At 47.0% G+C, this 25,077-nt stretch overlaps 1 protein-coding gene across 1 annotated transcript; it reads left to right on the top strand.

Annotated features, from left to right (window-relative positions):
- Positions 1 to 12,820: 12,820 nt before the first annotated feature.
- On the top strand, positions 12,821 to 23,440 carry LOC9272562 (UDP-glycosyltransferase 79). The gene is made up of 5 exons (XM_066309727.1): positions 12,821 to 13,396; positions 20,998 to 21,198; positions 21,371 to 21,755; positions 22,468 to 22,834; positions 23,030 to 23,440. The coding sequence occupies exons 1-4, from the start codon at positions 12,821 to 12,823 to the stop codon at positions 22,803 to 22,805; spliced, it is 1,500 nt and encodes a 499-aa protein (XP_066165824.1). The 3' UTR covers positions 22,806 to 22,834; positions 23,030 to 23,440.
- Positions 23,441 to 25,077: the final 1,637 nt, after the last annotated feature.

Genomic DNA, 25,077 nt, shown 5'->3' on the forward strand with positions numbered 1-25,077 from the left:
AGCCTCTCGCCTTCTCCCAACGCATCATCATCGGCAATAGATGAGAAGAAAACGGCTGGGTCGACGGTGGCGTGACGATGTAAGGGAAGGAAGGGAACCGATGAGTCGCACGCGAGGGAGAGCCGGGAGGGAGAGGGGCCACGGTGGCTAGGCCGAGCTCGAGCACAACGCACCAGATCGAGAACTTCAGGAATCGGCACGACGAACCTGGCATGAAACATGAATTGGACTTTAAGGGTAATGTTGGACGTGTTGTATCAACATTTTGGTTCGTTATATTCAAAGCTATAAACCACTCCTGCACTATTAAAATCAACAGCCGTATTTGATGGGCCCTTTTTTTGGGCTCATGAGCTAAACGAAAAAGTTTAAGCCCCAACAAATAGTCAGTTTGTTCGTTGTAATCTTTTGAGTAAATTTAACAAAACTACATATACTTGGGTCCAATTATCACAAAACTACAGATTTAAAAATGTGTATCACAAAACTACAGATTTAGCGTCAAACATTTCACAGAACTACCTACAGATTTAATGCACCATACCACAAGACTACAGATTTAATGATGAAGTTATCAAAGAACTACATATTCTAGAGTTTAGATCATAGCACTATTATTTATTTAAAGTTATAAAATCTGTAGTTTTGTGATAAATTAGTTTTTAAATGTGTAGTTTTGTGATAAAATAGTTGTTGAATCAATAGTTTTGTGATATAATACCTTAAATATGTAGTTCCGTGATATATTTGACTCTAAATCTGTAGTTTTGTGAAATACATTCTTAAATATGTAGTTTTATGATAGTTTGATCAAAGTATATGTAGTTTTGTGAAATTTACTCTAATCTTTTTTTAGCCATGTTAAGCCTAAATTAAATCTAGGTTCGAGTATTACTTTTAATTTTGTGAATTAGGGATAGGACTTCACCTTACACTCGAGACTTGAAAGCCACAGAATTTCCTTAGAAGAAAGGGCACAAGCTTAATTATTAATTATAAAAGCAAAAAAGAACGATAAAAGCTAAAAGGTTAGCTTAAAGAACATATCCTCTTTGTTTAGGGTTAGGCTTTTAAGATGACTTTTTGTCTTTTTTTAATAAGCTAATGAATTTTAAGCCTTAAGTTTAATGGTAAAATCTTATCTCCATTTCACATAAGAAAAAAAAACTACTTCAACCTAACTTTTTCTTAACAGTGTAAGGTTGTCTTCTGCACCTAGAGTTGGGAACCCACTCTCTTTATTTTTCACGCGTACGCTTTTCAAATTGTTAAATGGTGTGTTTATTGAAAAAAAAATCTATACAAAAGTTGCTTAAAAAATCATATTGATCTTTTTTTTAAAAAAAAGATAATAATTAATTAATCACACGCTATGGACCACTTCGTTTTCTGTGCGGGAGGGATTACTTCCCATCCCTTGCTGCACAGTCTAAGAGTGACTTATAGCTTTATAAAAGCCAAACAAAAAAAAATTATCTGTTGGTTTTGATTTCTCGGCTTATGGTCTAAACTAAGAGGGCGCCAGTAAATCGGCTTAAGAAGGGGGACAAAGTGTGGTGCCGTGATGATAAATAAATGATATAGGGATTAGATCCTAATGCACATAATTACACAGAGGTATCACATCGGGCCTAACGACTGGAGTATTAGTCAAAATCAACCAGCCTCGAGGTCGAGGCAGCGGCAATGTGTTGTTCGCAGGCGAGAAAGGGAGAGCCCCTTCTCTGCTTCCTCTTTTCCCTTCTCTGCAGCCTTCTGCCCGTCATGGAGCCCATTTCCTCTCCGCTTCCTTTGGCAACACCAATACACGAACGGAGCATCCCCGAGTACAAAAACAGAGTAATGCTAATCAATAGCAGTAATGCTACAGATATTAAGAGCCCTTTGAATCGCAGGATTGAGAAATCAGAGAAATAGGAAAAACATAGGAATTAAATACCAAACTTATTGGATTCCTATGGGATTTTAAAACACAGGAAAGTCTCCAAGTGTCGTTTGATTAGCACACAGGAAAAACGCAGGAATCTTAGACACATGCCCCTTTGAATCGTAGGGTAGAAAAAACGGAGGAATAGAAAAAACACAGTATTCTGACAGGAATTGAAGTATAAAACAGAGGATTGTAAAATACAGGAAAAACACAGGAATGATCGTTTGATTGGAGCACAAGAAAAACGCAGGAATCGGATGAGAGAGATAGACCTAAAGGAAATTTTCCAAGAGGTTGGAGCTCTTGCTAAATTTCCTCCAAAATCCACATGCAATGTGTCATTTCATAGGAATTTCATAGGATTTGGAAAGCTTCAATCCTTTGAATCAAAGGGCCAAATAGAAAAATTTCCTATAGTATTTGAATCCTATGAAATTCCTACATAAATCCTTTGATTCAAAGGGGCCTGAAGAGGAAAACATGAGGTGAGACCTCATGCTTATTTTCCTCCAAAGTTGCTCTAGTAAAGTTCATTCCATAGGAATTTCAAAGGAATTGTGATGTGACCATGGCTACCACGGATGCAACCATTGCTCACATCATGGATGAACAAGAAGATATCGAGATCAAGTACTCCAAGTGCTGGAATCCGATTCGGCCACCTACTACACTGCTGACTTCAAACGGCTACCGAATCTGCATACGACCTCCGTTTTCGGCCCGTGAGTACTTGATGGAAAGCTCTCGGAGTCCTCTTTCTAACGGATCCAGCCTCATCTCGGAAATCTATCTCGTTTGGCCGCAATCACAAAAGCAAGGTGCTGCGTCTCCTGTATTGGGCCAATGGGCTTGTAACTTTGTTTGGGACCCTGGCCCATGTGGGGCCCATGTGGGGTGCGCCCCAATCTGGTGGAGCACGACCCTTGGACCCTCTTGGTCGTCCTCCCACCTCTATAAATAGTTAGGTACCCCTTCAGGGTTTCTTGGGTTTTGTTAGATTAAAGTTTAGCCATTGCTACTTGCTTGCAGCGCGCGTGTCGGCTAGACCGTCCGTCTGCTTGTTCTTCGGAACCCCAACTTATCATTTGTATTAAATTCCTATTTGCAATATCAGATTGCTTTTATCTTGTTCTTACTTGTTTCTTCGATTTGCTTGCAGGAATAGGGTTGATCTGCACCGGCAAGATCAGCAACCCACGGAGAGGTGTATCGATCGCTTAGGCGCAACACAACGTCTCGTACGGTTGTAGTCGGATCGTCAACGTTTCTCCCAAATCGTAGTTATCACAACTCACCGAAAGATCGGGCCAACAACAGCCTTGAGTGTCGAGAGGAACTCAGGGTTCATCAGGTGGTATCAGAGCTTTCATTGCTCGGTGAGTTTTTATCTTCCTATAACCAGAAAATAGCCATACAAAAAAAAATTCGTATCATTTACCTAGCCATATTGTGCCATTGCATTGTTCTTTTCAGTTTTTGCTTTGTTGAATTTTGTGTTGCATTGTCACGTCGTGTTGCTGGTCTTAGCGTCTAGTTCGTTTAGAGTTTCGAGTTCTGGTCATGTTTTGTACCACAGTCGTCGCTACCACCGTGTCTCTGTTGTTGTCGGGACCTACGAAAACGGAATCGGCTCGCTGCCACGGTTCTATTTTTGTAGTTTTCAGAAGTTTCTGTCGGTTAGTTTTGGAGTTCTTGAGTTGCATCTAGAGTTTGCCGATCCTTGTGTGTGTTTGTTTTGGCCGTGTCTGTGTCGTGCACGAGAGGAGAAAGGTGAATTACCATATCTGATTTTGGAAGTAGTCAAGTTTGTTTTGGAAAGATATAGTAGATTGGATTGGTTAAAAATCAGTTTCCTTTTTATCCCATACACCAAATTCGGCTGCCATCCACTCCACCTCCTGGCCGAGTCCCACTCGCCCCTTTGGCCGAGTCCGACTCCCTCCCTCTCTTCCACGGTTCCGAGTTGTGTCAAACACCTTGGCGAATTTTTGTTTGGTGTCGGTTTCGAGATCTGTTTGGAAAAACGGAACCGGCATAAATTCAGCATTCCATTTTTTTTTGTATAATTTTAATTTTGGGTTTAGACTTTTACATTTGAGTCCCTGTAAATTTTATATTTATGTTTGAGTCCCTGTAATCTTACATTAAGGTCCTTGAGTCAGTTTTTGTTAAAAAAAATCAAGAAAAAAGTGAAAAAAAAGGCAGAAAGGTGCAAAAAAAAAAAGAAAAAAAAGCCGCACCAAAAAAAACAGAAAAGAAAAGGAAAAAAAAAAGAAAAGAAGAAAGAAGAAAGAAAGAAAAGAGAAAATACTGTTATGTTTGAGCTGAACTTCATATATCAGAGTTGTGCATGAGTTGTTCCTAGTGCTATCTTGTGGTATCGTTTGTGTCTAGGCTCGCGTCTCTAGTACGTTCTAGCCTAGGACCAGCACGGTACTTAACTTTGAACAATTATTCAACTTTGCATTATCTGATTTGAGCATTTGCTATTCCTTTGCTACATATTTAAGCCTACCCAGAGCTCCACATATTTGATTACAGCTGTACCGCAAGTGTTTGCCAAGGCATCGATACATCCAACCTTCATTGGGGTGCTTGGTTGAGTCGGTGTATGTCACCATTCCACTTGCATTGGTAAGATCTTGTAAGAGCTTGGTTAAAAGCTTGAGTGTGTGCGATTTTTGAGCTGCCACTACCTAGTAGTTAATAGGAACGCGCATATTTTTGTGTATGTTTCTTGTTTTCTACTAACAATGGCAGGGATACGCAAGATAATTGGGGATAGCTGCGCTCAACATCGACATCTTCGTCGAGACATGAGGAGGGATCAACATGACCATTATGAGGTAAGTGATGATGTTCTAGGTAAGATCAAATCTGCACTGCCTTATTTCGAGGGAGACTATGATCCTCGTGCTTACATTAATTGGGAGCTAGCGGTTGATAGTGAATTTCAAAAGCATGTCTTGTCGGAGAAACAAAAGGTTATGTGTGCCTCTAGTGTTTTAATTAAACATGCTTCTAATGATTGGAAACATCTTTGTAGGCATAACAAAATACCACAATCTTGGAAAGACCTGAAACGATATTTCAGAGATGTTTATGTTCCCATGTATTATGCTGACATTTTGTTCAACAAACTGCAATGTTTAAAACAAGATACTAGAACTGTTACTTCATACTATCATGATATGCAAGCTTGTTTATTACGTTGTGGTTTAGATGAATGCGAAGAAGCTAAAGAATTGAGGTTTTTATGTGGGCTTAACAAAGAAATTCAGGACATGCTTGATTGTCAAAGATATACATCTCTTTCTCATTTGTTACAACTTGCTTGCAATGCTGAAAGTAAAATAGAGGAGGACATGAAGAAGCAACATGCTATGTTTTTGTCTTCTATTACTAACCATTTGCAGGAAGTGCATAATCATGAAAAGGAGGAGAGAGACATGAAAGAGCCGCCAGTCCCATTGATCACACTCAAAGTCGAGGCACCTCCATTATCTGAAGAGGGCATCAAAGGTAAACTTAATGGTGCTGAAATTAATAAAGGTGAGTGTGTTGTTAATGAATTGAATTTGTCCACTTTTCATGCTATAGCAGAGCAACCATTAGTGGAACCAACTGCTGAGATTCCTTTGTCACAAATTGATTTGTTTGCTGTTCCTTGTGATAAAGAAGAGTTATGCGATAATGCTTCACTTATATCCATGCCACAACTTGTGAATGAACATGCTATTCCTACTGTTAATTTATACTGCACTGATTTTAAGCATGTTGTTCACATTGCTAATGAAGTAGAGGAGCGTGAATTGAGATCTTCTTTAAATACTTTGGGCTATGTTCAGTTTGATGATTTTTGTGAGCTCGATAATTTCAAGGAGAAATTATTTGCTAAGTCTGATTTGCCATATCCAACCAATGTTATATTTCACATCTTTGGTGAATATAATGATCTTGGAATATATTTTGTGCATAGAGTTTACATCTGCTCGGATTTAGAACCTCCTGTACATGTGGATAAAATATGCAAGCTAGAGAAAAATGTTATTGCTAACCAAATTGTCTCGAGTTTGCCTGGTTTTGATTGGAAGAAACAGGTTGTTGTAAATGGACTACGCAAAGAGCACCATATGGAAAAACCGAGGACGGTTTTCCGTGAAGAAGGGGAGGATGATGTGACCATGGCTACCACGGATGCAACCATTGCTCACATCATGGATGAACAAGAAGATATCGAGATCAAGTACTCCAAGTGCTAGAATCCGATTCGGCCACCTACTACACTGCTGACTTCAAACGGCTACCGAATCTGCATACGACCTCCGTTTTCGGCCCGTGAGTACTTGATCGAAAGCTCTCGGAGTCCTCTTTCTAACGGATCCAGCCTCATCTCGGAAATCTATCTCGTTTGGCCGCAATCACAAAAGCAAGGTGCTGCGTCTCCTGTATTGGGCCAATGGGCTTGTAACTTTGTTTGGGACCCTGGCCCATGTGGGGCCCATGTGGGGTGCGCCCCAATCTGGTGGAGCACGACCCTTGGACCCTCTTGGTCGTCCTCCCACCTCTATAAATAGTTAGGTACCCCTTCAGGGTTTCTTGGGTTTTGTTAGATTAAAGTTTAGCCATTGCTACTTGCTTGCAGCGCGCGTGTCGGCTAGACCGTCCGTCTGCTTGTTCTTCGGAACCCCAACTTATCATTTGTATTAAATTCCTATTTGCAATATCAGATTGCTTTTATCTTGTTCTTGCTTGTTTCTTCGATTTGCTTGCAGGAATAAGGTTGATCTGCACCGGCAAGATCAGCAACCCACGGAGAGGTGTATCGATTGCTAAGGCGCAACACAACGTCTCGTACGGTTGTAGTCGGATCGTCAACGTTTCTCCCAAATCGTAGTTATCACAACTCACCGAAAGATCGGGCCAACAACAGCCTTGAGTGTCGAGAGGAACTCAGGGTTCATCAAATTGATAGGAAACAATCCTTTATTTCAAAGAACTCTATAGGATTATTTCCCATAGGATAAAATCCTCTAGAATTTCTATTTTTTCCTTTGATTCAAAGAGGGCCTAAGGGCTTGTTCGGAATGGAGGGATTACACAGGATTTCTGTAGGATTGGCGAATCCTTTGGATTTGGCTATATTCATGCATTCGGTTCATAGGAAGCACGTGTAGGAATTTTTACGAATACTGTAGCAACCCTGTGAGGGCTCCTTTAATTTGCAGGAAAAGTGTAGGAAATTTGAAGGATTTCAATCCTATGGAAAAAATTCCTATGAAAGCCTTTGAAACAAAGGATTGAATCCTATACTATCCTTTAAAATTCCTATGGAATGGCTAATCCTATGTAGATTTTGGAGGAAAGTTAGCAAGAGGTCCAACCTCTTGGAAAAATTCCTTTGAGTCTATCTCTCTCATCCGATTCCTGCGTTTTTCCTGTGGTCCAATCAAACGGTCATTCTTGTGTTTTTCCTGTATTTTCCAATCCTCTGTTTTACACCTGCATTCCTGTCAGAATCCTACTTTTTCCTATTACTCCGCTTTTCCATTCCTGCGATTCAAATAGGCCTTTATGCGGGAATTTCATAGGATTATGAACATCCACTCACACCTCATTTTTTTTTCATTAGCTACCACAGGGAGGATGCTAATCACGTTGGAGTGACTAGATGGGAACTAATATTTTATTGCTTAATTATACTATAATTATACTATAATATATGAGATCAATATTAATTAGAAAATTCCTATGGTTTATATATTCATGTATTCCAAACGCTTCATGTTTTTCAATCCTTCGTTTTACATATGCAATTCTATATTATTCCTGTGTTTTCCTATTCTTATGTTTTTCCTATCCTGTGATCCGAACAAGCCCTAATCTGCCTATAAATCCTGGGCTATTGAAAATACGGAATTGTATACAGAGAATGTCCGAGCCTATAAGTATATTTTTCAGAAGAAATCTCCATAGGTGAACAGTGAATCCAAAAATAGCACTCAATTGATCCACCTCAGCAATGAAAGCTAAACCGACCGATGGAGAAAAAAAAGAGCAGCCGTAGGATTGGATCAATGAAAGCTGGATTTTTCTGTAACTTTCCAGTGCCTGCCTTACATGTGTTAGAGAGAGAAAAAAACATATGGAATAGAACTAGCAATAGAAGTATCAAAATATAAAGGATTAATTAGATCCATGCCACTATAAATGTGGTAAATTAGAAAAATACTACTACTATTCACGATATTGGTTAGGTGCTACTAAAATTTTGGAAAATTAGATCCATGCCACCCATCGTGTTTTCCGTCCTTCCCGTCACACTTTCCGTCCTTCCCGTCATTCCAGGAGGCTGAGGGCACGGAGGCCGGCGTCGTGGGCGGTGGACGGCGGAGCCGCCGGGTCGAGAAGGCGGAGCGGCGGAGTTGCCGGCTGGCGTCGTCCTCCGCTCCTCGCCGCGGACCCGCTACGGCGCCGTCGTGGTGGACGACGCGCACGACGGGATGGCGCTTACCGGCATCGTTCTCAGTCGTCGGCCCATTCATCTTGAAGCAACAGCAACCAGTCATATCCAATTTCCATCCCAGTCCGTCGTCCCCTAGCTGCCGGCATGCCAGCCACAAGCATCCCTCGTCAAGCTGCATCAAGTAGCAACCTCGTCGTCGATCTACATCATCAAGCAACAACAGCCGTTTCGGCATCTAGTGGTTGACATTCACCGAGCAGAAGCCCAGCCGGATTTGGCGCTGGATGCGGTTCTCGTTGAAGCCGCCCGTCACGTACGGTGCCTCTTCCTGTCCCCATCGCATCGCTCATCCTCACCGTCTCCTTGTCCTCATCGTCAATCGTGGTAACCTCATCCAAGTCGTCGTCCGTCGTGGCCCATCGTCTACAAGCAGCAACAAGCCAGTTTCGTTCCGGCGGTGGTCGTTGTCGGCGCGCGGCGGCGGGCTGCAGCACGGTGGCTTTGTGCTGCTGCTGCTGCGTCGCAAGCTGCTGTTGTGAGAGAGAGTATGGCTCAATGCAATGGTTGATTCACATCACAGAGTGTTACATGTATAGGCATCAACCTTCCATACTCTCTCCACCGACTTATGGAAACAATATCAGGAGGAGAAATGGAAGGTGAGCCGTGTACAAGGAAACTAGGAAATCACATTCCAACACCCCCTGCAGTCACAGCGTCGTGTCTAACGAACGTTGAGACTGGACCGGAATTCGGTGAAGACCAGAGACGGCAACCCCTTGGTGAAGATGTCGGCGTACTATGATGATGTGGGTACATGGAGGACTCGAATGGCGCCGATGGCGACCTTCTCCCGAACGAAGTGAAGATCGATCTCGACGTGCTTGGTCCATTGATGCTGTACCGGGTTGGAGGAGAGGTAGACGGCACTCACGTTGTCGCAGTACACCAGGGTGGCCTTGGGCGGGGGTGCGTGAAGCTCGTGAAGTAGCTGACGGAGCCAGGTGACCTCAGCGACGGCGTTGGCAACAGCACGGTACTCAGCTTCGGCGCTGGAGCAAGACACCGTGACCTGGCGTTTGGAAGACTAGGACACCAGGTTGTCACCGAGGAAGACGGCGTAGCCCGAGGTGGACCGCCATGTGTCGGGGCAGCCCGCCCAGTCGGCGTCGGAGTAGACAACGAGGTCGCCCGTGGGACATCGCTGTATGTGGAGGCCCATATCCAGGGAGCCTCGAATGTACCGGAGGATCCGCTTGAGCGCGGCGAGGTGAGGCTCGCGAGGATCATGCATGTGGAGGCACACTTGCTGAACGGCATAGGAGATGTTCGGTCTGGTGAAGGTGAGGTACTGGAGGGCCCCCACTAGGCTGTGGAAGTCAGTCGGGTCTGCGACCGGTGTACCGTCGGAAGCTTGGAGGCGGTGTCGACGGGAGTGGTACAAGGCTTGCAGTCTGTCATGCCGGCACGGTCGAGAATGTCGAGGCAGTACTGACGTTGACTGAGCAGCAGTCCGGAGGGCTGCCGAGTTACGCTGACGCCAAGAAAGTGGTGTAGGGTGCCCAGGTCCTTCATGGAGAACTCGGATTGAAGCGCGGAGATGGTCCACTGAAGGAGCCTGGTGGAGGACGCCGTCAGGACGATGTCGTCGACGTAAAGTAGGAGGTAGACGGTGTCGGTGCCGCTCCGAAGGACGAAGAATGAGGTGTCGGACTTGGCCTCGGCAAACCCGAGGGTCAGCAGGAAGGTGGCGAACCGACTGTACCAGGCGCGGGGTGCTTGCTTGAGGCCGTATAACGACTTGTTGAGGCGGCACACCATGTCGGGGTGGGCGGTGTCGACGAAGCCGGGTGGTTGGATGCAGTAGACCGTCTCCTGAAGTGTACTATGTAAGAAGGCGTTCTTGACGTCCAACTGATGGATCGGCCAGTCGCAGGAGACGGCGAAGCTGAGGACGGTGCGAACAGTGGCAGGCTTCACCACCGGGCTGAAGGTCTCGTCGAAATCGATGCCGGGGCGCTGCGTGAAGCCCCGAAGAACCCACCGTGCCTTGTACCGATCGAGAGAGCCGTCAGATTGGAACTTGTGCTTGAAGATTCACTTGCCGGTGACGATGTTGATGCCCGAGGGACAGGGAACAAGATCCCAAGTCCGGTTGGAGAGGAGGGCAGAGTACTCCTCTTCCATGGCAGAGCGCCAGTGTGGGTCGGCGAGAGCAGCCCGATATGTCCGAGGAATCGGTGAGAGGGCCGCCGCATGGAGATTGAGCCGATCTGACACCTTGCGGATGCCGTGCTTGCCGCGGGTCACCATGCCATGGTCGTTGACGACGGGTGACGCACCGAGCAGGGATGGTGGAGTAGGCACGCCGGGAAGACGAGCCGACCGTGGCCGGGTCGGGATGGCGACATGTGGTGGCAGGGTGAGCGTGGAGGCGTGGGAGGGTCCTGGCGATCTGGCAGGAGAGGCGTCAGAGAGCTGGGCGGCCGACCCAGGTGAATGGGCGGCCGGACTTGTGATGGCGTGCGTCGGGGAGACCGGCCCAGGTGAATGGGCCGGTCTGGAGCTGACGCTTGGGCCGCCTAGGCCAGTCGTGCGGGTGGGCCTTGAGGCGATGCTGGGGCAGACCGGGAGGTGGCGGCCTGCTGTCCCTGGGCCGCTGGCTGGGGAGCGGCCTGGAGCTGTCGGGCCGTCTGCCCGGAAGAGGTCGGCCGTGCTGGCATGGCCGACGCTGGGGCCAACACAGGGGCGCTGAATGCAATGGTTGATTCACATCACAGAGTGTTACATGTATAGGCATCAACCTTCCATACTCTCTCCACCGACTTATGGAAACAATATCGGGAGGAGAAATGGAAGGTGAGCCGTGTACAAGGAAACTAGGAAATCACATTCCAACAGCTGTCAACCACGCATCCCCTCCCATGAAACTCGTCGACAGACTGCGGGCACTTGGCCGCGTCCTCCTCGGCAGACGGCGACTCGAAGGCGGCGGGGTCGAGGTCCTCGAGTCCGCAAACACGTGTGTGCCGGTCTTGACGGCGGCACTGCGGTAGAGTAGGCCGGCGCGGGACGAGTTGAGGAGGCCGAAGTCGAGGCCAGCGACCATCCCCCGAGAGGCGCCGGTCGTCGAGTTCGGCGACGCTTTCAACGGCGAACTAGAAAGACAGCACGGAGTTAGGAAATTAACGGGGGAAGGACGGAAAATGCGACGGCATGGCATGGATTTAATTTGCCAAAATTCCAGTGGCACCCAGCAGATATCGCGAATAGCAGTAGTATTTTTCTAATTTACCATATTTGCAATGGCATGGATCCAATTAACCCAAATATAAAAGGCTTTCCAAGCAATCCACAGTCCCACGCTGCACATGACTGTATTTACAAAATTCAGAAAACAAAAGGCAAAACCACCACCTAATTTTAGTATAATCTGAAAATTAGTCAAAAAAAAAAGTATACATTGTACTTTTTAAGTCCCTATGATTAAGGCCTAGTTCTATTTCTCAACTTCAAACTTCAACTTCCTCGTTTTCCGTTAGCAAGCTTTTCAAACTGTTAAATGATACATTTTGCAAAAAAATTATATATAGAAGTTATTTAAAAAATTCAAATAAACCTATTTTTCAAGTTTATAATTATTTATACTTAATTAATCTTATGCTAATGAGATTTCTCGTTTTGCTTGCGTCAAAAATCTCAAAACAGATAGATCGAACGCAACTTAAATTAGCATTGGTTACAACAATTAATTCTATAGGTTAGCACACTTGTATGTAAAAAACTGTGCATGAAAAAAAAAAGCTAAGACGATTTTGATAATAATATGTAGAGCTTTTAGTTTAATTTAAAATCAAAAACTCATAACATGTCCTTTCAAAGCAGACACACCAATAGAAATTAAGGGAAAGATAAGAGGGTCAAGCAGCAATGGAGACCGTGAAAAATAATGAACCACACTAGAGAAGATGGCACAAATAATAATTATGTAAGTTTAGTTTGACATCTAAATGTAAATTTTGCAACAATTTTTTTCATTATGAATCAAAAATAAATCTAGATTTTCTTTTATCTAAACTTCCAGCTAATTTTATTCTCTAAACATTTAAAAGAATATAAGCTAAATAAAAATATATAGATTTGCTTTAGGAAATACTATAATAAAAATAAAAAATTATTTATTTATTATATATTATAATAAGAAAAATATAGTTAAATATATATTTTGGAGATGGTATAATTCTAAAAAATGTTAAGAATTATTTTACAAAATTGTCTTTTCTAACACTGAAAAGAAAACACAATTTTGTAAAATAATTTTCTAGAAGAAAAACCAAAAATGGTAGGATGGACTAGTCTTGGACTATGCATCATGTCCCGGCCTCCCGGGCGACACAGAGAGAAGAAAAAACGAAACAGCCGAGATGGAGAGCGCACCGGCCACCACCACCTCCTCCTCCACCCAACACGGCGGCGGCGGCGGCCATATCTTCCTCCTCGCTTTCCCCGAGGCGCATGGCCACGTCAACCCGATCCTGCAGCTCGGCCGCCACCTCGCGGCGCACCACGGCCTCCTCCCCACGCTCGTCACCACCCGCCACGTCCTCTCCACCCTCCCACCCCCTCCCGCCCCCTTCCGCGTCGCCGCCATCTCCGACGGCTTCGACTCCGGCGGCATGGCGGCCTGCGGGGACGCCAGGGAGTACACCCGGCGGCTGGCGGAGGTGGGCTCCGAGACGCTGCGCGCCCTCCTCCGCTCTGAGGCCGACGCGGGGAGGCCCCCCCGCGTGCTGGTGTACGACCCGCACCTCCCGTGGGCGGGGCGCGTGGCGCGCGGCGCCGGGGTGCCGGCCGCCGCATTCTTCTCGCAGCCGTGCGCCGTGGACGTCATCTACGGGGAGGTCTGGGCGGGGCGCGTTGGGTTGCCCGTCGTGGACGGGGGCGCGCTCCGGGGGTTGCTGAGTGTGGATATTATGGGTACCCCATACCCATACGGCATGGTTATCCGACTAGTTATAGGGGATAACTTATATATATGAAATATGTAACAGATCATGACTTGGGTATTACGTTTCCCTGTATATTATGGAACGGCCTAAAGTCCTGGTTTGATAAGATTGTAAAGTAGATTTAGGAAACCGATACCGTATTGGTTAAGGTTTCTATCTTGTAACCCTGCCCCCCAACCTATATAAGGAGGGCAGGGAGCCCCTCTAGGGGCACGATGAGACAACTAGATCGTCAGATCTATAATACACCCGGCGGATTCAAATCCCCAAACAGGAGTAGGGTATTACCTCTCATTGAGAGGGCCTGAACCTGTCTAAATCATTTGTCTCCGCCTCCATCCACTTTTAGGTCTCGTGCGCTACCCCCTTTTATTATTGCCGAAATCATGTTTCGACAGTTGGCGCGCCAGGTAGGGGTTGCGTCGAGTTTCCTATCAACGAGCGCGATGGAATCAATTTCATGAGTCGCCGACTTCGCTTTCGCTTTGGGAGTTTTCACTTCCTTTCCGTCGACCACTTCTTCAAGCTCCTCTTCTCTGACTTGATCCAAATCAGTCAGGGGGAAACTCAATCTGATTTTTATCATTATTTATCATATTGATTTTTAATCTCAGATTAATTTCTTGCTATTTTTTGTTGTTGTTCGCATATAACTACGCGGCACTATTGAGGCGATTGATGCTGGTCATGGACTCGAGGCGTCTCAGCTTTCCGGTCGATCGGCCGCGAGTCCACTCCGCCGGCTTGTCCTCGCCACCGCCATTGCTGATAACAACAACGACTTCACCGCCGGCCTGCCTCCGTCGCCGCCGATTGGTGCCTCCGCCTACACGGCTGGCCTATTATGCCGCCGCTGTTGGGCGTCTACGACTTCACCGCCGGCCTGCCTCCGTCGCCGCCGATTGGTGCCTCCGCCTACACGGCTAGCCTATTATGCTGCTGCTGTTGGGCGTCTACGCTTTCACCGCCGGCCTGCCTCCGTCGCCGCCGACTGGTGTCCTCGCCTATACGGTTGGTTGGTCACACCACCGTTCATGGGCGTCCATGCCTCCGCCTACACGGCTGGCCTATTATGCCGCCGCTGTTGGGCGTCTACGACTTCACCGCCGGCCTGCCTCCGTCGCCGCCGAGTGGTGCCTCCGCCTACACGGCTGGCCTATTATGCCGCCGCTGTTGGGCGTCTACGACTTCACCGCCGGCCTGCCTCCGTCGCCGCCGAGTGGTGCCTCCGCCTACACGGCTGGCCTATTATGCCGCCGTTGTTGGGCGTCTACGACTTCACCGCCGGCCTGCCTCCGTCGCCGCCGATTGGTGCCTCCGCCTACACGGCTGGCCTATTATGCCGCCGCTGTTGGGCGTCTACGACTTCACCGCCGGCCTGCCTCCGTCGCCGCCGATTGGTGCCTCCGCCTACACGGCTAGCCTATTATGCTGCTGCTGTTGGGCGTCTACGCTTTCACCGCCGGCCTGCCTCCGTCGCCGCCGACTGGTGTCCTCGCCTATACGGTTGGTTGGTCACACCACCGTTCATGGGCGTCCATGCCTCCGCCTACACGGCTGGCCTATTATGCCGCCGCTGTTGGGCGTCTACGACTTCACCGCCGGCTTGCCTCCGTCGCCGCCGATTGGTGCCTCCGCCTACACGGCTGGCCTATTATGCCGCCGCTGTTGGGCGTCTACGACTTCACCGCCGGCCTGCCTCCGTCGCCGCCGAGTGGTGCCTCCGCCTACACGGCTGGCCTATTATGCCGCCGCTGTTGGGCGTCTACGACTTCACCGCCGGCCTGCCTCCGTCGCCGCCGATTGGTGCCTCCGCCTACACGGCTGGCCTATTATGCCGCCGCTGTTGGGCGTCTACGACTTCACCGCCGGCCTGCCTCCGTCGCCGCCGATTGGTGCCTCCGCCTACACGGCTAGCCTATTATGCTGCTGCTGTTGGGCGTCTACGCTTTCACCGCCGGCCTGCCTCCGTCGCCGCCGACTGGTGTCCTCGCCTATACGGTTGGTTGGTCACACCACCGTTCATGGGCGTCCATGCCTCCGCCTACACGGCTGGCCTATTATGCCGCCGCTGTTGGGCGTCTACGACTTCACCGCCGGCCTGCCTCCGTCGCCGCCGAGTGGTGCCTCCGCCTACACGGCTGGCCTATTATGCCGCCGCTGTTGGGCGTCTACGACTTCACCGCCGGCCTGCCTCCGTCGCCGCCGAGTGGTGCCTCCGCCTACACGGCTGGCCTATTATGCCGCCGCTGTTGGGCGTCTACGACTTCACCGCCGGCCTGCCTCCGTCGCCGCCGATTGGTGCCTCCGCCTACACGGCTGGCCTATTATGCCGCCGGTGTTGGGCGTCTACGACTTCACCGCCGGCCTGCCTCCGTCGCCGCCGATTGGTGCCTCCGCCTACACGGCTGGCCTATTATGCCGCCGCTGTTGGGCGTCTACGACTTCACCGCCGGCCTGCCTCCGTCGCCGCCGAGTGGTGCCTCCGCCTACACGGCTGGCCTATTATGCCGCCGCTGTTGGGCGTCTACGACTTCACCGCCGGCCTGCCTCCGTCGCCGCCGATTGGCGACTTCACCGCCGGCCTGCCTCCGTCGCCGCCGATTGGTGCCTCCGCCTACACGGCTGGCCTATTATGCCGCCGCTGTTGGGCGTCTACGACTTCACCGCCGGCTTGCCTCCGTCGCCGCCGAGTGGTGCCTCCGCCTACACGGCTTGCCTATTATGCCGCCGCTGTTGGGCGTCTACGACTTCACCGCCGGCCTGCCTCCGTCGCCGCCGATTGGTGCCTCCGCCTACACGGCTGGCCTATTATGCCGCCGCTGTTGGGCGTCTACGACTTCACCGCCGGCTTGCCTCCGTCGCCGCCGATTGGTGCCTCCGCCTACACGGCTGGCCTATTATGCCGCCGCTGTTGGGCGTCTACGACTTCACCGCCGGCCTGCCTCCGTCGCCGCCGACTGGTGTTTCCGCCTGCACGGCTGGCCTTTATGCCGCCATTGTTGGGCGTCTACGTCTTCACCGACCGGCTTGCCTTCGCCGCCGCCGACTGGTGTTTCCGCCTGCACGGCTGGCCTTTATGCCGCCGTTGTTGGGCGTCTACGTCTTCACCGACCAGCCGCCTCGTCCGCCGCCGACTGGTGCTTCCGCCTGCACGGCTGGCCTTTATGCCGCCGTTGTTGGGCGTCTACGTCTTCACTGACTGGCTTGCCTTCGCCGCTGCCGACTGGTGTTTCCGCCTGCACGGCTGGCCTTTATGCCGCCATTGTTGGGCGTCTACGTCTTCACCGACCGGCTTGCCTTCGCCGCCGCCGACTGGTGTTTCCGCCTGCACGGCTGGCCTTTATGCCGCCGTTGTTGGGCGTCTACGTCTTCACCGACCGGCTTGCCTTCGCCGCCGCCGACTGGTGTTTCCGCCTGCACGGCTGGCCTTTATGCCGCCGTTGTTGGGCGTCTACGTCTTCACCGACCGGCCGCCTCGTCCGCCGCCGACTGGTGCTTCCGCCTGCACGGCTGGCCTTTATGCCGCCGTTGTTGGGCGTCTACGTCTTCACCGACTGGCTTGCCTTCGCCGCTGCCGACTGGTGTTTCCGCCTGCACGGCTGGCCTTTATGCCGCCATTGTTGGGCGTCTACGTCTTCACCGACCGGCTTGCCTTCGCCGCCGCCGACTGGTGTTTTCGCCTGCACGGCTGGCCTTTATGCCGCCGTTGTTGGGCGTCTACGTCTTCACCGACCGGCCGCCTCGTCCGCCGCCGACTGGTGCTTCCGCCTGCACGGCTGGCCTATTATGCCGCCGTTGTTGGGCGTCTACGTCTTCACCGACCGGCCGCCTCGTCCGCCGCCGACTGGTGCTTCCGCCTGCACGGCTGGCCTTTATGCCGCCGTTGTTGGGCGTCTACGTCTTCACCGACCGGCTTGCCTTCGCCGCCGCCGACTGGTGTTTCCGCCTGCACGGCTGGCCTTTATGCCGCCGTTGTTGGGCGTCTACGTCTTCACCGACCGGCCGCCTCGTCCGCCGCCGACTGGTGCTTCCGCCTGCACGGCTGGCCTATTATGCCGCCGTTGTTGGGCGTCTACGTCTTCACCGACCGGCTTGCCTTCGCCGCCGCCGACTGGTGTTTCCGCCTGCACGGCTGGCCTTTATGCCGCCGTTGTTGGGCGTGTACGTCTTCACCGACCGGCCGCCTCGTCCGCCGCCGACTGGTGCTTCCGCCTGCACGGCTGGCCTATTATGCCGCCGTTGTTGGGCGTCTACGTCGTCACCGACCGGCCACCTCGACCGCCGCCGACTGGTGTTTCCGCCTGCACGGCTGGCCTATTATGCTGCCGTTGTTGGGCGTCTACGTCTTCACCGGCCGGCCGCCGCATCCGCCACTGACTGATGTCACCGCTAGCACGGCTGGCCTGTTATAACGCCAACTGATGCTATCTTCTTCACGGCTGGCTACATCGCTGTCACTACTAATAGGCATCAGTATCTTCAACACAAGCTGCCTACGTTTGCCATGGCTGCCGACTGGTTTCTTCACTTCCATGGCTACATGATTCTACCAGTGTTGATTAGCCTTATCTTCTTCACCGCCGGTCATCTCGTCTGCTGTTGACTAGTGCCCTCACCTCTACGTCTGGTTTATACAGCTACCACTACTGATGGACATCATCATCTTCCGTCGCCGACTGATTATGCTGCCGCCGATTGGTGCTTTTATCTTCACAACTACGCGTCTTCACTACCGGTTTGCTTCTGTTGCCGCCGACTTGTGTTCACTTCATTATGGCAATACCACTTTGTCATCATGGTGGAGCGACTTCATCTTTATTATCTTCGGCACCGGCAAACTCTATTGCTGCTACTTCGCAAGTTTTACTACTTCACCAACCATGACGTTGTTGTGAATCTCGACATCTCGGCATGCGATGCCGTGTTATTTTACTACAACAAGTGGCTCTCCAACATTCATGATCTCTACTTGGACATCTTCAACACATATCTTCAATTAAGCAATGACTACTCGACGATAAGAAGCTATAATTCTCGACTCTATGTTCAGTTGTTTCCCAACTAACCAAAGAGTCGGGGGCTACACAAATACAAGGCTCAAAATTTGACAAATTTTATGTCAAGCTGAAGAAATCAATTCATCAACCAACGAGTCAACTCCAGGAGTCATTATCTTCATCTTTGATTCAGAGCAGACATTCTACTTCAACAACTTCAAATATTTCGGTTTAGACGAGTTGGGCAACAACATCAACTCTCCTCCAATTATTCGTCTTCACGGTTGGCCTACTATGCAACTGCCGATAGAGGATCTCATCGTTATCATGGACTGCTACACTACTATTGACTGGATCAACGACATGGTTATCTTCATCAAACATCCTGTCAAGTCTCTTCAACATAGCCTACTCTGCTGCCGTTGATGGGCAACTTCGTCATCATAGCCGGCTATCTCTGTTGCCGCTAATCATCATTACCGTCGGATGCGTTTGCCATTGCCGACTATTTTCTTCATCTTCATAATTGGTGGATTTCGTCATCACCTTTGATGCGTGTCTACATCTTCACCGTCGGCTTGCTTTTGTCACCACCGACCGGTATCCTCGCCTTCATGGATGGCTTATTATGTCGCCACTAATGGGCATCTTCATCTTCTTCACCAGCTGCATCGTCTGTCACCACCGACTGTTCTTTCGTTGTTGTTGGGCGCCTACATCTTCACTGCTAGCTGACCTGACTGTTGCCGACTGGTTTCTTCACCTCCATGGTTATGCAACTTCATTACATTTAATTGGTGGCATCTTTACTACCACTGACATCTTCCGTTACTTCTGATGAGCAATTTCGTCTTCATGTTGGTCATTTCATCTCCATGCCGACTGCGTTAGTTATTGCCAATAGACAATTTTGACTATGATAGAAGGACAAGCTATATGCTCAGGGGCTCATCAACTCAAGCGTGAGGATTATATCTCCAATTTGGATTTGTTCCGGATACATTCCACATGGATTCATAGTCATGAGTCTATTTTCTATGCTCAAAGACTGGGCCAATTATTATTCCCCGTAAGGGCTATCAACCGAATACTTGCGCCAGTCGGGATTCAATTATTATATTTATTTTGGAGTATCCCATAAGGGATAATCATTCAGATCAGAAGCTATTCATATGAGCTACACTTGGTCTATATTACCCGGAAGATTTATTACTCGGGAGTATGTTACATGCGTCATCCTTTAAAGGGTGTCGAAGGCATATTTTTTGGCCTAGGCCTAATATGTCTGCAGCCCATATTTTCAGGTGTGGCCTGTCACGTTCTTTTAGGGACTTAGGCACTTTTTGCTTAGGCCAAAGTGCGCGTGATCAAGTGCCCAATACCTTAAAATCCTTTTATACCGCAGTTACTCAACTTTTTAGGAGTTGGTACAATGCATCTTAAAAGGTGTCAAACAGTAAAGCTTTATATAGCTGGCCCGCTGACTTTTTTATATATAAGTCAAGGTGCTGTTTGGGTTTTTAAGCAATTGATTAGATACAATATCATTGCTTTTCGCCACGTAAGTGTGCATTTTTATTGACCAATATTATGGCTTAGGCTGATTATATATTATGGTCATTTTTCAGGCGGTTGGTAAATCCTTTATGAGTTTACTTACTCGGATGTTATACCACATATGCCATATATTTCCAGGTGTGGTGAAACCATGTGTCTTTTAGGGACTTAAGCACATCTGTTAAAGCAGTGTGCGCATGGCGTATGCCCAATACTTTGGAAATTTCTTTATTCACAGCATTCAAGCTTCTTTATAGCTATTTTGCTATATCACTCATCATATTTTACAAAGCAGTTGGTATATCACCCGGATCATGTTATTTGGAGGATTCACACCGCATATGCTGTATATTGATATCAAGTCACTTGGTTGATTACGATTATCAAAACCACTCGGTTGGTTGGATTATTTATTCCTTGACTATATGCTTGGTTTGTTCAATTAACCACATTGTCGGGGGCTACACCTATTAGGTGCATCTAGTCGGTGCACCTGACTTTATTTTCCAGCCCTCCACAGTCTTCAGATTTGGTAAAAGTACTCGGGAGACCATGACAAAGATGATTGAAGCACTCGGCTTTGGAGTAATCTGGTTCGAGAGAAGATTATCTTTTCGACTGCGAAGGTCTCAGGGGCTACTGTGGATATTATGGGTACCCCATACCCATACGGCATGGTTATCCGACTAGTTATAGGGGATAACTTATATATATGAAATATGTAACAGATCATGACTTGGGTATTACGTTTCCCTGTATATTATGGAACGGCCTAAAGTCCTGGTTTGATAAGATTGTAAAGTAGATTTAGGAAACCGATACCGTATTGGTTAAGGTTTCTATCTTGTAACCCTGCCCCCCAACCTATATAAGGAGGGCAGGGAGCCCCTCTAGGGGCATGATGAGACAACTAGATCGTCAGATCTATAATACACCCGGCGGATTCAAATCCCCAAACAGGAGTAGGGTATTACCTCTCATTGAGAGGGCCTGAACCTGTCTAAATCCTTTGTCTCCGCCTCCATCCACTTTTAGGTCTCGTGCGCTACCCCCTTTTATTATTGCCGAAATCATGTTTCGACACTGAGCGTGGAGCTTGGGCCGGAGGACGTGCCGTCGTTCGTGAAGGCGCCGGAGTCGTATCCGCCGTTCCTGGAGGCGGTGTTGGGCCAGTTCGATGGGCTGGAGGACGCCGACGATGTGCTCGTCAACTCTTTCCAAGAATTGGAGCCGAAGGTGAGTCAACCTGCTCATGCCCCTCGCCTGTTTGTTGTTTTGCCCAAGAGACAATTAGAGAAATAGAGTCAACGAATAGGTTCGTTTCAAATTCAGCTGAAAAATCATGGCAGTGTTCAATTCAATGAAAAACGTAGAAGATTTGATAGATGCAATGTTGTTACTTAATCAGGAGGCAGATTACTTGGCATCAGCATGGCGTTTTAAGACGGTTGGCCCGACCGTGCCATCCTTCTACTTGGATGACGATCGCTTGCAACCAAACAAGAACTATGGGTTCAACATTTCTGACAGCACTTCACCATGCTTGGCGTGGCTAGATAATCAGCCCCCTTGCTCTGTTGTCTATGCTTCCTATGGAACTGTTGCTGATCTTGACCCAACTCAGTTAGATGAGCTGGGTAATGGATTTTGCAATTCTGGTAAACCATTCCTTTGGGTCGTGAGGTCCTGTAATGAACACAAGCTATCAGAAGAACTCCGTGACAAGTGCAAGGAGAGGGGCCTAATCGTTTCTTGGTGCCCCCAGCTCGAGGTCTTATCTCACAAAGCCACAGGTATGGAACAAAAAGTCATGTTTTATTGACAAAGATACGCAACTAGTAAGCAACTTTCTTTAATCTGGTTAAACGTTACTCAAGGCCCCATATCTGTTTGATTCAAATGCGGAAATGTAATATATTCAATTCAGATTTTGAGTCAAATTGGTAATAATATTGTTAATTTCAGTTCATTCACTAAATTACTAGTTCAAATATTTCATGAGACAGAATTAATGTCATAAGGCCATGATTATAGATATGTGGTGTGAATAGAAGACTGAAAGTCCCAGATATTGGAATATATGAACCATATCTCTCTCAAAATTACATAAGCCGCGTAGACAGTTAAAAGTAGTTGTCAGAGTAAAGACAAAAGCACGAATACAATAGTTGTAACTGATGCATAGATACTGATCAGTTTGATTGGAGTGTTTCTTCACTTAAATTTAATGGCATCTATAGAATCCTACAAGGACATACTACCCCTAATTTTGTACACATGGCATACTGAGTCATTTTCATAAGATCTATATTTTGGATCCCACGAACCTAGCTCAAGTTACTGCCTTCAACCAAATTATCCAATGGGTAACCTATCTTGTCAATCCAACTCTTGGGTGATAAGATGTGTGTATCATGTCAATTCTTCTATCGGAACTCTCTGCAGTAATCAGTTTCAAATAATTAAGCTGCAGGTAGAAACTGATCATTCTTCATTAATCAACAGGTTGTTTCTTAACTCACTGTGGATGGAACTCAACAACAGAAGCAATTGTTACTGGTGTTCCACTGTTAGCGATGCCTCAGTGGACAGACCAACCAACTACAGCGAAGTACATTGAGAGTGCATGGGGAAATGGTGTACGCGTACGGCGGGACAAGGAAGGAATGGTGAGAAAAGAAGAGGTGGAGAGATGCATCAGAGAGGTTCTAGAGAGTGAGAGGAAGGCAGATTACATGAAAAATGCTAATAGGTGGATGAAGAAAGCTAAGGAAGCCATGAAGAAAGGAGGGAGCTCGTATAATAATATTGTTGAGTTTGCCTCAAAGTACGCTTCATATTGACATGGAATAGTTTTCATCTGGCTACCAAGGTATTTTATTTAGATCTCTGGTTATGATTACAATAATGGAGGGAGAAAGTTTAGTTCTCCTATGTTCTAAGTAAAAGAATATTATAACTTCGTAGCTGAATGATTTGGAATTTTAAAATGCGTAAGTAACATGTCTTCAACTATGAGAATGTCAAAACTCAAAAGTAATCTGCCCAATCTTTGTACGAATTGCAGGCTTTTAATTGGCCAGATGATGACTAATCAAGTTGGATAAAGATCAACACGGAACACACAAAGTATGCACTTCCACGGGTCATGAGAATAGATGGAACTGCAAAATGTAGAACAGGTTTGCACTTTCCAACTGTTTCTCAATTTACCTTCTATAATGTAGATCTTGATAATTTTATTTGACATATAAAAAATGTTTTTTCTTGATTGGAATGATGTATTGATATAGCTGGTAACGTAATACGTAAATCTGCCTTTTAATAATCAATTGGGTGACATTCTTAATTTGTATACATGGGCATGGCGAAATGTGCTCAGTAGAAACGTTTTTTCCCTACTGTTTCTGTATTATATTTGTTGAAGCACTGGGTGTAATAATCAGATAGTGTTTTAGTACAAGAAGAATTTGTTGAATGATATTTGGACAAGAAAATCAATTACTTTGTCTTCCCCAATTTATAATAAATGACTTTCAACAAAAGCAGTGTCACAAAACATTATCCTCACAACAGATTATTCCAAGAGCATCATGAAGATGTTTATTTGCATTTCTAGTATAAAAACATGAGAAATTGGCACTTATCATTTTGAAAAGAACTCTATAGATTGGAATGACAGAACAGAAATGAAGCTAATCCTTTTGCACCTGTAGTATGGTAAGAATGTCAACTGTCAATTGATCAATAGGGAGGAACATCATCAAATAATCAAATGGCTGTTTTACTTAAATTTCTCAACTTGAAACTAGAAAAGAGTGATTTTACGAATCTCACTGGAAACAGTTAATACTAGCATACAATGGATGTAATGCCCTTAATCACACCAGCCTGGCGTTAGTCATATATATGGGTTTAGTTGCTGTTGGTAAAAATACTCACATCATAGTACAAAATGACATAAGAGTCAGGCGTATGATAACACCGTATGCAAAGGACTCAAATCTTGGTGATTATGATAGTATGGTCCTCAAGTTTTCTCCAACTGCGCAACAAAAGTTCAATAAGGTCGCTGATACCGTCATCTTCATATGTCATCTTCATTATCTTCGAGATCTCAGACTTGGAAGTTATCAGACTTCTGCTCTTGGAATGAATCTGGTTCCTGTTTGCCTTGGGTGTTCTTTTCCTCTTTCTCGAATGATCTGAAATCTATTGGGGCATCACACAGGATCACTCTAGGATGATAAATCAAGAAAGCAGATTAACAAGACAAACTGAAAGAAACTATAAGTAGTACCTCGCAGTTCTGCAATATAACTTTCTCGAGGTTAGGAGTGTTCTGCAGAAAACTCAGCAATATATGTAAATTTTGACCCAGATCACATTCATATATGTTCAATGTAGTGAGCTTGTGAAATGTTTGAAAGTTCGCAGATTCATATATATATATATGCTTGTTACAAGGACACCAGTTCCTCTTGCATACAAATTTACACAATAAATCCCATAAGACTTGAATCTTGAACAATCCAATTAATCAACTTTGCATAAATAATTTTGTAACTCCATAGGATCTAACAATAAATAAACAAAAACCCTCAAATGATGATCCTTGTTTTCAATCATTTGCTATGAACAGGGTAATACATGAACAATAGTACATGGGCAACCAAACTTGTTGTCGAAGTCACAGAAGTGTCCATAGTTCTCATGAGGTCCAGGTTTCATGCCATTCTAACCCAATGGATTCGATCCCACCAACTTGCACTTTTGACCATGTTCAATGTCATCTATTTCGAACAATGAATTGCTTCTCCGTAATATCTGATGATAGATATCAACTTGCCTCTCAAGCACCACCACAAATGGTGGACACTACCAGTTGGAGGATAAGACTTAATTTGTCTGCCAACAGTACAAATCGACATAAACTAACTTCGAACACCAAAAATATAATGATCAAATTAACCATAAATATAATTAAATTTTTTCCTGATTAGTTCCATCCAGCACCTAAAAAACTTCCAATATAATGACACTTATGCAAACATGTAGTTAACTTCCATAGCTATGAGTCTTCATGTGTTGGATATTCAAGAATCTAGAAAAATA

Source organism: Oryza sativa, chromosome 4, assembly GCF_034140825.1.
Source record: "Oryza sativa Japonica Group chromosome 4, ASM3414082v1".
Classification (NCBI taxonomy): domain Eukaryota; kingdom Viridiplantae; phylum Streptophyta; class Magnoliopsida; order Poales; family Poaceae; genus Oryza; species Oryza sativa.